The following is a 15,578-nucleotide window of genomic DNA, read 5'->3' as shown; positions in this document are numbered from 1 at the left end:
GGGAGGAAGAAGAAGGGGTGGGTGGGTGGGTGGGGGGGGAGGAAGAAGAAGGGGTGGGTGGGTGGGTGGGGGGGGGGAGGAAGAAGAAGGGGTGGGTGGGTGGGTGGGGGGGGAGGAAGAAGAAGGGGTGGGTGGGTGGGTGGGGGGGAGGAAGAAGAAGGGGTGGGTGGGTGGGTGGGGGGGGAGGAAGAAGAAGGGGTGGGTGGGTGGGTGGGGGGGAGGAAGAAGAAGGGGTGGGTGGGTGGGGGGGGGAGGAAGAAGAAGGGGTGGGTGGGTGGGTGGGGGGGGAGGAAGAAGAAGGGGTGGGTGGGTGGGTGGGGGGGGGAGGAAGAAGAAGGGGTGGGTGGGTGGGTGGGGGGGGAGGAAGAAGAAGGGGTGGGTGGGTGGGTGGGGGGGGGAGGAAGAAGAAGGGGTGGGTGGGTGGGTGGGGGGGGAGGAAGAAGAAGGGGTGGGTGGGTGGGGGGGGAGGAAGAAGAAGGGGTGGGTGGGTGGGGGGGGGAGGAAGAAGAAGGGGTGGGTGGGTGGGGGGGGAGGAAGAAGAAGGGGTGGGTGGGTGGGGGGGGAGGAAGAAGAAGGGGTGGGTGGGTGGGGGGGGGAGGAAGAAGAAGGGGTGGGTGGGTGGGGGGGGGAGGAAGAAGAAGGGGTGGGTGGGTGGGGGGGGGAGGAAGAAGAAGGGGTGGGTGGGTGGGGGGGGGAGGAAGAAGAAGGGGTGGGTGGGTGGGGGGGGGAGGAAGAAGAAGGGGTGGGTGGGTGGGGGGGGGAGGAAGAAGAAGGGGTGGGTGGGTGGGGGGGGAGGAAGAAGAAGGGGTGGGTGGGTGGGGGGGGGAGGAAGAAGAAGGGGTGGGTGGGTGGGGGGGGGGAGGAAGAAGAAGGGGTGGGTGGGTGGGGGGGGGAGGAAGAAGAAGGGGTGGGTGGGTGGGGGGGGGAGGAAGAAGAAGGGGTGGGTGGGTGGGGGGGGGAGGAAGAAGAAGGGGTGGGTGGGTGGGGGGGGGAGGAAGAAGAAGGGGTGGGTGGGTGGGGGGGGGAGGAAGAAGAAGGGGTGGGTGGGTGGGGGGGGGAGGAAGAAGAAGGGGTGGGTGGGTGGGTGGGGGGGGAGGAAGAAGAAGGGGTGGGAGGGTGGGGGGGGGAGGAAGAAGAAGGGGTGGGTGGGTGGGGGGGGGAGGAAGAAGAAGGGGTGGGTGGGTGGGGGGGAGGAAGAAGAAGGGGTGGGTGGGTGGGGGGGGGAGGAAGAAGAAGGGAGGTGGGGAGGGTGGGGGGGGGGAGGAAGAAGAAGGGGTGGGTGGGTGGGGGGGGGGAGGAAGATGAAAGGGTGGGGGGGGGGGGAGGAAGATGAAAGGGTGGGGGGGGGGGAGGAAGATGAAAGGGTGGGGGGGGGGAGGAAGATGAAAGGGTGGGGGGGGGGGAGGAAGATGAAAGGGTGGGGGGGGGGGAGGAAGATGAAAGGGTGGGGGGGGGGGAGGAAGATGAAAGGGTGGGTGGGGGGGGGGAGGAAGATGAAAGGGTGGGTGGGGGGGGGGAGGAAGATGAAAGGGTGGGTGGGGGGAGGAAGATGAAAGGGTGGGGGGGGGGAGGAAGATGAAAGGGGGGGGGAGGAAGATGAAAGGGTGGGGGGGGGGGAGGAAGATGAAAGGGGGGGGGGGAGGAAGATGAAGGGTGGGGGGAGGAAGATGAAAGGGTGGGGGGAGGAAGATGAAAGGGTGGGGGGGGGAGGAAGATGAAAGGGTGGGGGGGGGGAGGAAGATGAAAGGGTGGGGGGGGGAGGAAGATGAAAGGGTGGGGGGGGGGAGGAAGATGAAAGGGTGGGTGGGGGGGAGGAAGATGAAAGGGTGGGGGGGGGGGAGGAAGATGAAAGGGTGGGGGGGGGGAGAAGATGAAAGGGTGGGGGGGGGAGGAAGATGAAAGGGTGGGGGGGGGAGGAAGATGAAAGGGTGGGGGGGGGGAGGAAGATGAAAGGGTGGGGGGGGGGGAGGAAGATGAAAGGGTGGGGGGGGGGAGGAAGATGAAAGGGTGGGGGGGGGGGAGGAAGATGAAAGGGTGGGGGGGGGGAGGAAGATGAAAGGGTGGGGGGGGGAGGAAGATGAAAGGGTGGGGGGGGGAGGAAGATGAAAGGGGGGGGGGGGGAGGAAGATGAAAGGGGGGGGGGAGGAAGATGAAAGGGGGGGGGGGAGGAAGATGAAAGGGGGGGGGGAGGAAGATGAAAGGGGGGGGGAGGAAGATGAAAGGGGGGGGGGGAGGAAGATGAAAGGGTGGGGGGGGGAGGAAGATGAAAGGGTGGGGGGGGGAGGAAGATGAAAGGGTGGGGGGGGGAGGAAGATGAAAGGGTGGGGGGGGGGAGGAAGATGAAAGGGTGGGGGGGGGGGAGGAAGATGAAAGGGTGGGGGGGGGGAGGAAGATGAAAGGGTGGGGGGGGGGAGGAAGATGAAAGGGTGGGGGGGGGAGGAAGATGAAAGGGTGGGGGGGGGAGGAAGATGAAAGGGTGGGGGGGGGAGGAAGATGAAAGGGTGGGGGGGGGAGGAAGATGAAAGGGTGGGGGGGGGAGGAAGATGAAAGGGTGGGGGGGGGAGGAAGATGAAAGGGTGGGGGGGGGAGGAAGATGAAAGGGTGGGGGGGGGAGGAAGATGAAAGGGTGGGGGGGGGGAGGAAGATGAAAGGGGGGGGGGAGGAAGATGAAAGGGTGGGGGGGGAGGAAGATGGGGGGGTGGGGGGGGGTGTGGGAGGGGGTGGGGGTGTGGGAGGGGGTGGGGGTGTGGGGGGGTGGGGGGGGTGGGGGGGTGGGAGGGGGTGGGGGGGTGGGAGGGGGTGGGAGGGGGTGGGGGGGTGGGGGGGGGGGTAATGAGAAGCATGCCATACCGTTGTGCAGAAGGGACCCCAGAAGAATGGCCCTGGTGAGGCCCACATAAGACCATGTGGGAAAGACACAAATAGAAAGGAAAGAAAGAATTAGCATTTCCATACTGCCTTTCATGATCTCAGGATGTCTCAAACCACTTTACAGCTAATGAAGTACCTCTGAAATGTTGTTAGTGTTGTAATGTAGATAGCCAGTTCCGGTCACAAAGTGCTAATACTGTTACACCTCTGAGTTTATACAGCAATTTAGTTAGATATTGGGCACACACCTTTAAATACATGATACTCAGACCACTCATGAGAGCCACCAGAACCATTGTATCCAAGAAAATATCTAAAACAAGCTCTAAGCTCGTAAAAAACTGACCTAAGAGGGTTTGAAGGAATATTAATTATTTGCTGGTATGGAGCACTTACAGAATGGTTGGGCCGAATGGTTTGACTCAATGTTGTAACTTAATATTTCCAGGTATATGAGACACTTTGCTCACTCATATTAAAAAGCTCCCTCACAGCCACTTTACTTGTGAAGTATAAATAAATTCTACTGCAAATTAAAATGAAATAAATATTTAAGTCCTTATTAGTTGGTTCGGCATAAATCAGAAACTTACCTGAAACGGCTGAGCTGCTGTTAGTTGGACAGCAACCCCATGAATCTAGTGCGCAGGCGCACCGGCTCCCTCCAGTACCAGCGCGCAGGCGCACCAGACCAGGGTTCAAAGGTCTCCAGGGAGGACCCGGAAACTGGCGCGAGCCAATCAGAGGGCGAGCAGGTGCTGGCCTCTCTGCCGTTGGAGGTGGAGGCAGGTGAGCGTGTTTATTAACCATCTCTGATTGTCCGTCATTGCGCCACATCCCATATCAGCATCGTTATAACATGGTCAAAGTCGGGGCTAAGGCGAGAAAAGCATAAATCCTCATGGAAATGTCTCTGATTGAGATGCAAGAATTGCTGGATGGACTAAAGATGGCGGCATCATATTAGCGTGCCATTCAAGTGGTAGTGGGCCTACATAATATTGCTGGGGACTCAATGTGGGTTTGTATGTTCTAGTAGCCCGCATTGTATTTTTGTTGCTGGAGCAGCAGAAAATGCAGTTCCCTGTGCAACCTCTGACAGAGTTTTAATTTTAAAACAGGCATCCGCAAAGCGCAGCTCTAAATTGAGCTGTCAGTAAAGTCTGTAATATGATGAAGGATCAATTTGTGTTCAAATTTAAATCTTGTTAATTTCGAAACTGTGGTGGTTCTAAGTTGATAGGGGCAGTTATTTTTTTGTTGGAGCAACGAGTCCTGCCTTCTGAGCATAGCTCAGATTTAACCTGTTGAATTTGAAGTCGTAGAACCCGGTTTTGGTGCATTTTCAGCTTCTGCAGATGGGCTAGTGTTTATGATGCTACAGTATGTAGATAGCGATATAATTTGTATAGCACATAATTTGGTTACCAACTAGTCCACCACCCACAAGATGGCCTGGAACAAATTTATGCTGTTAAAATGGAGCAGTGTTTAGACCTTCCTGACCTTTTAAGGCTACGGTCAAACACGTCCTGTGGGGATGTGGCCTAAAATAGGCACAGCCCAAGGTCCAGATAGTTAGGGCCTGAGAAACCAACAACTTAAAATCAATTGTTTACTGTTAGTTTATGTATATGCTTTGAAGTATGAGATGTGTGAGAGACTTCTTAAATGCATCTCTAATTTGTTGGAAATGGCTTTAATATTAATATTGAAAAAGCATCTTCTCAATCAATTGAAATAAATTATACTTGAGACAGGATTTTGAAATTGAGTGTATTGTCCTAGATGAACAATGAAAACATACAAAGGAGCTGAGTGATTACACACCCCCTTTCAAGGAGAATATTGAATCTATACCATTCCCTTAACCCTTACTATTGCTGTAAGAGTATGAAATATTGATGAATTGAAAATTTAAATTATCAGTGTGCAAACTCCAGTACTGTTTTTGTGTTCCGCTTGTATACATTGGTGACAATTATACATAGTTCAGCTGAAAGCACACAAACTGTTAATTAACAGAAATGTATGGTGGCCAATATGTGCTTTAAATTATTGGCAGATTAACTACTTTCAGGATTTAAAATAAAACCAGAAATAATACTTGACAGAGCAATTGTACACATTTATGCTATAAATAGAATAAATGGTGTTTGGAAATGGGCATTTTATATTTTATTCTTGCAAATTACTTTTTGTTTCTTAAGTGGTAGAAGTTTAAGACACAAATTGGAAATATACAGCCATATACCTTCAAGAAGAAGGATAAGAATATTTTGTATGTAAACATTAATTGCTTGTAGTTCACTGAATTTCTCTTCTGTACTGAAATGTATAATTAAGGAAAAAATAGGACAGTTGGGTAAATATTTTTGCACCAGTTTTGAACAAAAATTATTAAATGGCAAAATTCAACATTGTGATGGGGGCTACTGCAGTTTTATTCTTTAATTTTTGAATTACATCTAAAATTTCAAGCAAATCTGTTTCAAATTTCAGTTATGTGGTATATACCTAAATACCTCTCATCAAAGGTGCAATCTTGTCAATTTTTGCATTTCTTTATAGATCTGTGTTCCTTATATAACCAGTTTTTTTTAAAGTAATGATTGCAGTAAGAAATAGTTATGATTACTTGAGTTTTTTTGTACCATGTTTAACGGAATTGGAATTTCAAACATATACTGCATAATTTTAAGTGTTCATTTTTTTTTGGAGGAAAACCAAGCACACAGCTCCAAGAACGCATGCTTGGGTTTTCCATTAAGTCAGATAGAAAGGGCCTACAGCTTTGTTGATGTTTACTAGCAGTGTCATCTTTAAAACTAACTGACTTCATTTTTGAGAATTTATTGAACACCTTTTTGTTCTTAATGTTCTGGAAATCCCATTATTGTATATTTGTATTGCAAAAAAAATTATTTTTAAGCATTTGCATTCCAGTTTACCATTTTACCTTTTACAGCTCCTATTGACGTAAATTATCATTTTGGTGATTCATTTTTGATCTGCTTTGGTTAATTTTATTTTATAATTTTTTGACCGCATATTCACTTAAGAATTGGGTTTTTGCTATTTCCTTTTGAGACGGGATTTTTATTTTATTGCTTTTAGGATGAGTAATTGATAGATTAAAATGTAATCTCAACTGTTATTTACTATTTTCTTTTCCTTAAATAAACTTGATGTCTAGGTAGTGATTTGTTTTCATGTGGCATAGATTCTTTGTTTAATTTTTAATTTATTTTGTTGTCTTTTCATTTACAGTTAAGTGCATCACTTTCCCTGGCATCAGTTATTGTAATCTCAAAACTACTGCCAGTCTGAAAACAGGAAGGCCATGGGCATGTTGTGGTGAACTATTTCCTAGACACATTCCTAATGGATACAAATAAAATCAGAGACACTTTGTTTCGGAAATATGTACAGATTTGCGAATTAAAATTAAGTGAAAAGGATCACATAGTTGATGATGCAGGCCTTAAGAAGACGGCTACATCCTTACTTGATTTATATCGCCAGGAGTCCAGTGAAAGATTTAAGATGTTTAGATTTTATGATATGGTGGAGAATGCCTTGAGGATGCTCAAAACATCAAGTTTAAATGCGCTTCTCACTGCCTTTAGAATTCTGGAAACTTTCTGCACTAACCTCTTTCTATATCCCTGGAAAAAAGAATTTAAAACAATAAAGGTACAGTAAACTATTTCATTCATTGAGCTAGCTTAGAAGATGGGTTACAAATTAAACGCTAAATGCATTTGGATTTACTAGTAAATTGTTTACAAATAAATGGTGCTTGATTCTTTGAGAGTCTTTTTTAAAACAAAACCATTAGTTGCATCATGGGAATCTTTAATGGGTAGTTACACATTGCTTTGTGTATATACATTTTAGGATATTAATAATAAAAACAGGAAATGCTGGAAATAGCAAATCTGCCAGCATCTGTGGAGTGAGAAACAGAGTTAATGTTTCACCTGATGAAAGATCATGACTTCAAATGTTAATTCTGTTTCTCTTTCTGCAGATGCTGCTGGACCTCCTGAATATTTCTTAACATTTTGTATTTTTATTTCAAATTTCCAGCACCTGCAGTATTTTGCTTTAGAATATTAATGTTAGAGACATCTGTTAGCTGTTTTTCTTTCCCACATAATGCATTATCATTTACATCGAAAGCACATCCTTAAGCAGCTAGTGTCTTTAAGAAAATTCCTTAATTGTATAACTTTCTAATGGCTTTTAAATAATTTTAAGATGAAAGAATGTTTTGTCTAGTCAGGCTAAATAGAAGGAACTGATGCCAATATGGTTTTAAAATTTGAAGTGCTGATGCTGAATTTTGTTAAACTGCAGCATTTTCAATGAACGTAAACATATCATCCATTAGTATTGATGATGTTATTGAATTTAATACAAATGTTTACAATCTGATTAACATTCAAGTAGATCCATTCCTTTTGAATATGGCAATGTAAAAGCACCAGACCTGGGATTTATTGTACAAATGTAACACTGAGTCAGTATAGAGTATGAAGATTTCAGATTGAATATTTGGCTTGTGCTGTGTTAGCTGATTTAAGTGGTGCAGGACTACAACTGACCTTGGTGTCCTTGTGCTAGGAAGGAGAAATATCAGCTTCAGGCTGGAACGTGGAATAATAATTTCAACGCAATACTGTTGCAAGCTTCACTTGTCACTTTTGGGAAAGAGAGAATACTGAGAGGAGATGTTAGCCCATCCAACTGAAGTGTTTGAATGACTTGTCTTCTAATCACAATTTTTAGCTAAATCTATAATACAGCACAAATATTCAAAATGTAATGGAATAAAATCCATCAATCTAAACCACTTGAAAATGAACTTTTGAGTTATTAACCTTTTTTTTGATGCTTCAGTCTGAGGTGAGGATGGGGAAGTCTGGGCTGGGACAGTGCTCTATGTGTCATTTGATTCATATTGAGTCCACTTGCTGTTACCAACCTGGGCTTTGTGAGAAAACAACTTCTCTTTATATAGTGCCTTTAACATCATAAAAACATCCCAGAGTTCTTCCAGGAGCATCATAAAGCAAAATATGACACTCAGCCATTTCAGGAGGTATTAGGTCAGGTGACCAAGAGCTTGATCAGATGTGAGGAATGCCTTAAAGGAGGAAAGCAAGATAGGGAGGGAATTCCAGAGCTTAAGGTTTAAGCAACTAATGGCATGGCCACAAATGGTGGACCAATTAAAATCAGGGATGCTCAAGAGGCCAGAATTAGAGTACTGCAGATGTTTTGGAGAATTGTGGGCTGGAGGAGGTTACAAAGATAGGGAGGGGTGAGGATAGGAGGGTTTAAAAATGAGGAAAAGAATTTTAAAATCAAGATATTGCTCAACTGGGAGCTAATGTAGGTCAGTGAGTACAGGAGTGTCAGGGAAATGGGACTTGCTGCGAGTTAAGGAATGAGCAGCAGACTTTTGGATGGCCTTAAGTTTAGGGAGGTTAGAATGTGGCAGACCAGCATCAGGAGTGCATTGGAATAGTCATGTCTCGAGGTAACAAAGGCATGAATGAGGGTTTTGGCAGCAGATGAGCTGTGATGGGGGCAAAGTCAGGCAATGTAACAGAGGTGGGAATAGATGGTTTGTGATCGGATGAATATATAGTTAGAAACTCCTCTGAGTCAAATTATGAATGGATTTGGCATTAAGGAGCCTTGGCAAAACCGGAGTCAGTGGGAATTGAGGGGAAAAAACTCCAATGGTTGGAGTCATGCCTAGCGCAAAGGAAGATGCTTGTGGTTGTTGGAGGTCAATCATCTCAGTTCTAGGACATCACTGCAGGAGCTCCTCAGGGTAGTGTCCTAGGCCCAATCATCTTCAGCTGCTTCATCAACGACCTTCCTTCCATCATAAGGTCAGAAGTGGAGATACTCACTGCTGATTGCACCATTCTTGATTCCTCAGATATTGAAGCAGTCCATGTCCAACTGCAGCAAGACCTGGATAATACCCAGACTTGGGCTGTCAAATGGCAAGTAACATTTGTGCCAGGCAATGACCATCTCGAACAAGAACCCTCTCCCCTTGACATTCAACGACATTACCATTGCCAAATCCCCCCCACTAGCAACATCCTGGGGGTTACCATTGACCAGAAACTGAACTGGACTAGCCATATAAATAGAGTGGGTATAAGAGCAGGTCAGAGGCTGGCAATCCTGTGGCAAGTAACTCACCACCCCAAAGCCTGTTTACCATCTACAAGGCACAAGTCAGGAGTGTGATGGAATACTCTCCACTTCCTTGGGGTTGAGTGCAGCTCCAACAATACTCAAGAAGCCTGACACCAACCAGGACAAAATAGCCCACTTGATTGAGACCCCATCCACAAACGTTCACTGCCTCGACCACCAACGTACAATGGCAGCAGTGTGTACCAACCACAAGATGTACTGCAGGAATTCACCAAGCCTCCTCCGACAGCATCTTCCAAACCTACGACCACTACCACCTAGAAGGGCAAGAGCAGCAGACAGATGGGAACACCATCACCAAGCCAGTCACCATCCTGACTTGGAACTATATCACTGTTCCTTCACTGTCAGTGGGTCAAAATCCTGGAACTCCCTCTCTCTCTAACAGCACTGTGGGTGTATCTACATGGCATGTAAGAAGGCAGCTCACCACCCCTTTCTCAAGGGCACTTCGGGATGGGCAATAAATGCTGGCCTTTCCAGCAATGCCCACATCCCATGAATGAATTTTTTAAAAAAAATTGGCCTAGTCCCAGACACTAGCCAGTGAGAGGAATGGAGTCAGCTGGGAAGCGGGGGACTGAAAACAATGGCTTTAGTCTTCCCAGTATTTAATTGGAGGAAATTTTTGCTCAGCGAATACTGGATCGCCAGATAAGCAGCCTGATAACTTAGCCACAGCAGAGCTGTTGAGAGAAGTGGTGGCGTGCTGTGCTTTCTGGATAATGTCACCAAGGGGCAGCATGCAGATAGATTCTTTGGGGAAACTAGAGGTAACAGCATGGGAGCAGGAAGAAAAGCCATTGCAAAAGATACTCTGTATACAATTAGATAAGAATGGAAGCAGGTGAGGGCAGTGCCACCCAGCTTGATGACAGAATGGAGGAGAATGGCGTGGCTAGACAGGTAGAAAAGGACAAGGAAGGAACGTTTACCTTTGTCACAGTCATATAGGATGTCATTTTGATTTTGATAAGAGCTGTTTTGATTCTGAAGCAGGAATGAAAACCAGATTGGAACGATTCAAATATGGAGTTCTGGTTTTTAAAGCTTTCCCAATCCTATGACCTATCACTAATGTTTGCCACAATATGTTTTTTCTTTCAATTTGATACACTCTAACTTCCTTGGTTAACCGTGGTTGGCTTATCCCCTTCCTATATATTCCCCTGGGATATATCTTTGTGAGTCAGGAACTATTTTCTTAAATGCCTGCTATTGTTCATCAACTGTCTTTGCTGCTAAATTCCTTTCCCAGTCCACTCCAGCCAACTCTGCCCTCATTCCTTTGTAATCACCCTTATTTAAGTTTAGCGCATTTGTTTCCAACCAAAGTTCCTCACTCTCAAACTGAATGCTAAATTCTACCATGTTATGGTCACTGTTTTCTAGGGGATCTTTTACTCTGAGATTATTTATTAAACCTGCCTCATTACGTATTACCAGATCCAAAATAGTCTGATCCCTGGTTGGATCCACAACATATTGTTCTAGGAAACTGTACCGAATGTACTCCAAGAATTCTTGCTCGTGACTACCTCTGCCAATTTGATTTTCCCAATCTATGTGAAGATTAAAGTCACCCATGATTAATGTGCTGCCTTTTTTACATGTCCTCTTAATGTCCTGATTTATTCTCTGTCCTATAGCATAGCTACTGCTACCAATGTTGTCTTCCCCTTGTTTTTCTTAGCTCTACCCATATGGATTCTACATCTTCCAATCCAAAATCATTTCTTTCTATCGTACTTATTGCATCTCGTACTAACAAGGCTACCCTACCACCCTATCTTTCCTCCCTGGCCTTTTGAAAAGTCACATACCCCTGAATATTTAGTTCCCAGCTTTGATCTCCTTGTAACCATGTCTCCATAATGACTATAAGATCATACCCATCAACCTTTTTGTGCCATTAATTCATTTATTTAGTTCCAAATACTATGTGCATTTAAGAGCCATTAATTTTGCCCTTTTAGCATCCTCACCTGCACGCACACACACACACACACACACCCCCCCCCGCCCCATCCCCAACCCTATTTGCTGCTTTTTTTAATGCTTGTACACTCTGTCCCTTCTTGTCACACACTGGCTATCATTGGCTAAATAGCTGCCCTGCAATGCTGCCATAGTCTTTTGCTTTGTAAGCCTACTTATATCTTTTCCAGAATACCGCCCCCCGCCCCTCTATTTAGTTTAAAGCCCTCTCCACAGTCATAGTTATTCGATTTGCCAGGAGACTGGTCCCAGCATGGTTCAAGTGAAGCCCGTCCGAACAAAACAGCTCCTTTCTACCCCAGTTCTGATGCCAGTGCCCCATGAACTGAAACCCATTCCTCCCACACCAATCTCTGAGTCACGCATTTAACTCCTTAACGTTATTTACCTTATGCCAATGCACAGTAGTGCCCCCAGCTACCGCTCAAGCTCTAAGACCCAGAGCTCGAGTTGCTCTAGTCGGAGGCACCTCCTGCACACATGGTCATCCAGACCACCAGGAGCATCTAGGATTTCCCACATAGTGCAGAATGTGCAAATCGCGGGACTGAGCACCCCAGACATATCTTAACTAAATAGAATATGGATCCTTGCCTTTATTTTACCCTTACTCCTACTTGAGTATAGACTAGATGTTCTAGATAGACTACATCCTCTAGGTGCTGCTGACTGTGAGACAAGGACCCTGGGACAGGCGCTCTCCTCTAGGTGCTGCTGACTTTTTCTGGGAAAAATATACTATATTCATAAAATATCTGAAAGAACATTACAAAATGTTTCAGAATGGCCATCACAAAAGGTGCAGTCATATTCAATTTTCCGCATAGATCATGAAATGCTTCAATACAATCAATGAACATTACAGACATTTCAACATCGTCTTTGCAGACGGTCAAGCAGTGCAATGGTACTCAAGTTGTAGACCTAGATCATATTGCACTCCAGGTGCTTCAGTATGATTACGATACATTTAGTATTCACTGCGTACATTCCTTGCTAGTCATACAGTCCGAGGGGTCTATACAATTCTCAGCCCCTTGATGCACTCTGGCAGAAAGGTCATAGACAGTGACCTTTCCTCTTTGCGGCGGCAGCCCCAAACTTTAGTGCGGCCCTCAGCACGTAGCTCTGGACCTTGGAATGTGCCAGTCTGCAGCACTCGGTCAGGGACTATTCTTTGCACTGGAAGACCACCAAGTTTCAGGCAGACCAAAGAGTGTCTTTACTGAGGTGATGATCCTCCAGCTGCAGTAGATGTTTGTCTCAGTGTGAGTCCCAGGGAACAGCCTGTAGAGCACAAGAGTCCTGTGTCACAGCACTGCTCGGGATGAACCTTGACAAAAACCACTGCATCTCTCTCCACACCACCTTTGCAAAGGCACATTCCATAAGGAGGTGAACAACGGTCTCTTCCCCACCACAGCCACCTCGCGGGCAATGTGCAGCGGGGGTGAGACTCCTGGTGTGTAGGAAGGATCTGATGGGGAGGGCCTTTCTCATCACCAGCCAAGCTATGTCTTGGTGCTTGTTAGAAAATTCTAGCAATGAGGCATTCTCAAAATGACTTTGACAGTCTGCTTGGGGAACCAACCATCAGGATGCACCATCTCCTTTCTCTGCAGGGCCTTGAGGACATTACATGCTGACGACTGTCTGATGGGACTTGTGGTCAAAGGTGTTTCTCTGCATTAATATTTCCACGAGGGACGGGTCCAACTACTTGGAGCGTTCCGCAACAGTGTGGCCAGGCCCATCCTTTGCAACACCAGGGTCAGCATGTAGTGACACTTGGTGTTTGCGTACCAAGGGTCTACGCACAGCTTAATGCAGCCACACACAACGGTGGTTATCAGGATGAGGGTGACATTGGGCACATTTTTTTCCCCCTTTATCTAGAGGCTTCTAGATCATGTCCCTATAAATACGATCCATCTTCGACCTCCAGATCTAACGAAAGATGGCTTGGGTGATCGCCACTGCGCTGGAGTGAGGGATGGGCCAGACATGCCAGAATACAGCAGCCTGTACAGCAACACCCGAGTGCCTTACACCTGTTGACCAGGTTCTTGCCCACAATGGAGAGAGAGCATTGTTCCCACATGCCCAGTTTTCTTTTCACCATAGCCACTCTCTCCTTCCTATTTCTAATGCATGCCTTGGTCCCTCCAAACCATATCCCCAATGTCTTCAGGCTGTCTGACCTGACGATGAAGGGGACAAAGGATCAGTCAGCCCAGTTCCCAAAGAACATGGCCTCGCTCTTGCCACGATTTACCTTGGCTCCTGAGGCCAGTTCGAACAGGTTGCAGATGTTGATCAGCCTGCACACCAACAGCGGATTTGAGCAGAAGACTGACATTGTCCATGTATAGGGAGGCTTTAACCTGAGTGCCTCTGCTGCTTGGGATCATCATTCCCCTTATGCCTGGATCCTTCCAGATGGACTCAGCAAAGGGTTCTATGCAACACACAAACAGGATGGGAGAGAGGGCAGCCCTGCCTTACTCCAGATTTAATTGGAAAGCTTTCTGATTCCCACCCATTGTTTGAAACTGCGCTACTGATTGTGTAGAGCAGTTGGATCCAGTTGCGGATTCCCTCCTCAAACCCTATTTTGGAGCACATCACCATGTAGGGGTGTGATACTCTGTCAAAGGCCTTCTCCTGGTCCAGGCTGAGGCAGGTGTCCACACCCCTGTCCTGTACATAGGGTCTGCTCAGGTCTGCACGGTCTGCTCAGGATGGATCACCCACTGCAGACCTGACCTGACTGGCGATGACCTTGGACAGAATTTTACAGTCCACATTCAACAGTGAGATGGGTCGCCAATTTCTAATTTCCTCCCTTTTCATCCCTCTGCTTGTAGATGAGGACGATGATGCCTTTTCTCATGGATTCTGACATGCTGCCGTCCAGAAGCATACTCTTGTACACTTCTAGCAGGTCTGGGCCGATCCAGTCCGACAGAGCAGAATATAACTCAGCTGGTAAGCTGTTGCTTCTGGGAGTTTCGCTCTTCTCGAAGGATTCGAGGGCCTTAGTCAGTTCTTCATGAGTTAGCGGTTTGTCCAGACTCTCCCATTTACTGTCGTCTAAGACCTCCGTGATAGAGGACAGGAAGGACTGGTAGGCCATGCTGTCTGTGGGTTTCATGTCGTACAATTCGGCATAAAAGGATTTGCTGCTCCTCAAAATGTCGGACTGTAATGACTTTATTGAGCCTTTTTCTTCCTTTAGGCTGCTGATCACCGAGCTCTCTCTCAACATTTTTGGAAGAAGAAATGTGAGCACGTCTCATCCTGCTCCACTGAGCGGACTCTGGGATGGAAGATGATCTTGGAGGCCTCTGAGGCAAAGAGTGAGGCTTGCTGGCTCTTCACCTCTTGGAGTTCCTCCTTGATATTGACCCCCTCCCCCGCCATTCACTGCAGCTAGAGCTGGTTTTGCATGCTTTCCTGGAGTCGTGACATTTCCCTCTGTTCCTTTCTGGCTTTCTGGACACCTTTTGAGGATGAAAGACTTCTTGATGTTCTCCTTGGTTGCTCTCCAATCTTTGTAATCCCTCTTGAGCTCCTCCATGTTCTCTGGGATCAGCAGTTGCACAGTTAGTTTTCTTATTCCCTGTTCCCCCACTGCCAACCCTCTGGTCTTCCTATAAGTGACAGTCAGCCAGTAGGAGGCAGTGGTCAGAGAAGGACACGGGCTTGATGTTGGTGGATCTGACTGTGAATGCATGGGACATGAAAAGGAAGTCTGTCCTGGAACGTCTGGACCCGTCTGGCCGTGACCAGGTGTAGCTACGCTGCGTTCCATCTGCAGGGTTGCTGAAAATGTCATAAGACCCTAAGGCATAGGAGTAGAAATTAGGCCATTTGGCCCATCGAGTCTGCTCCGCCATTCAATCATGGCTGATAAGTTTCTTAACCCCATTCTCCCGCCTTCTCCCCGTAACCTTTGATCCCCTTACCAATCAAGAACCTATCTATCTTAGTCTTAAATACACTCAATGACCAGTGGCAATGAATTCCATAGATTCACCACTCTCTGGCTAAAGAAGTTTCTCCTCATCTCTGTTCTAAAAGGTCTTCCCTTTACTCTGAGACTGTGCCCTCGGGTCCTAGTCTCTCCTACTAATGGAAACATCCCCCCCCCCCACCACCGTCCAATCTATCCAGGCCTTTCAGTGTTCTGTAAATTTCAATCAGATCCCCCCTCACCCTTCTAAACTCCATCGCGTATAGACCCAGAGTCCTCAAACGTTCCTCATATGTTAAGCCTTTCATTCCTGGGATCGTTCTCGTGAACCTCTTCTGGACCCTCTCCAGGGCCAGCATATCCTTCCTGAAATACAAGGCCCAAAATTGCTCACAATATTCTAAATGTGGTCTGACCAGAGCCTTATAACCTCTCAGCAGCACATCCCTGCTTTTATATTCTGGTCCTCTCGAAATAAATGCTA

The 15,578-nt window shown here is 47.0% G+C and overlaps 2 protein-coding genes across 3 annotated transcripts in view; one reads left to right on the top strand and one right to left on the bottom strand.

Moving 5' to 3' along the window:
* The window catches only part of rnf114 (ring finger protein 114), a 29,344-nt gene extending 25,812 nt beyond the window's left edge, over positions 1-3,532 (bottom strand). The window contains exon 1 of the mRNA XM_041205047.1: positions 3,465-3,532. The gene's annotated coding sequence lies outside the window, so the exon portion shown is untranslated. The remainder of the gene's footprint in view (positions 1-3,464) is intronic.
* A 33-nt stretch (positions 3,533-3,565) lies between these two features.
* The window catches only part of spata2 (spermatogenesis associated 2), a 33,439-nt gene continuing 21,426 nt past the window's right edge, over positions 3,566-15,578 (top strand). Inside the window, exons 1-2 of one of the 2 annotated variants that reach the window (XM_041204920.1) lie at positions 3,566-3,660; positions 6,142-6,567. In XM_041204920.1, coding sequence (XP_041060854.1) covers positions 6,256-6,567 — 312 coding nt within the window. In that variant the 5' untranslated portion in view covers positions 3,566-3,660; positions 6,142-6,255. Of the gene's footprint in view, positions 3,889-6,141; positions 6,568-15,578 lie in introns of both variants that reach the window. The other variant, XM_041204921.1, reaches the window with a different exon arrangement.

This window comes from Carcharodon carcharias, chromosome 14 (assembly GCF_017639515.1).
Source record: "Carcharodon carcharias isolate sCarCar2 chromosome 14, sCarCar2.pri, whole genome shotgun sequence".
NCBI lineage: Eukaryota > Metazoa > Chordata > Chondrichthyes > Lamniformes > Lamnidae > Carcharodon > Carcharodon carcharias.
Note: the sequence above shows the minus strand (reverse complement) of the source record. Positions and strands in the feature narration are given on the sequence as shown.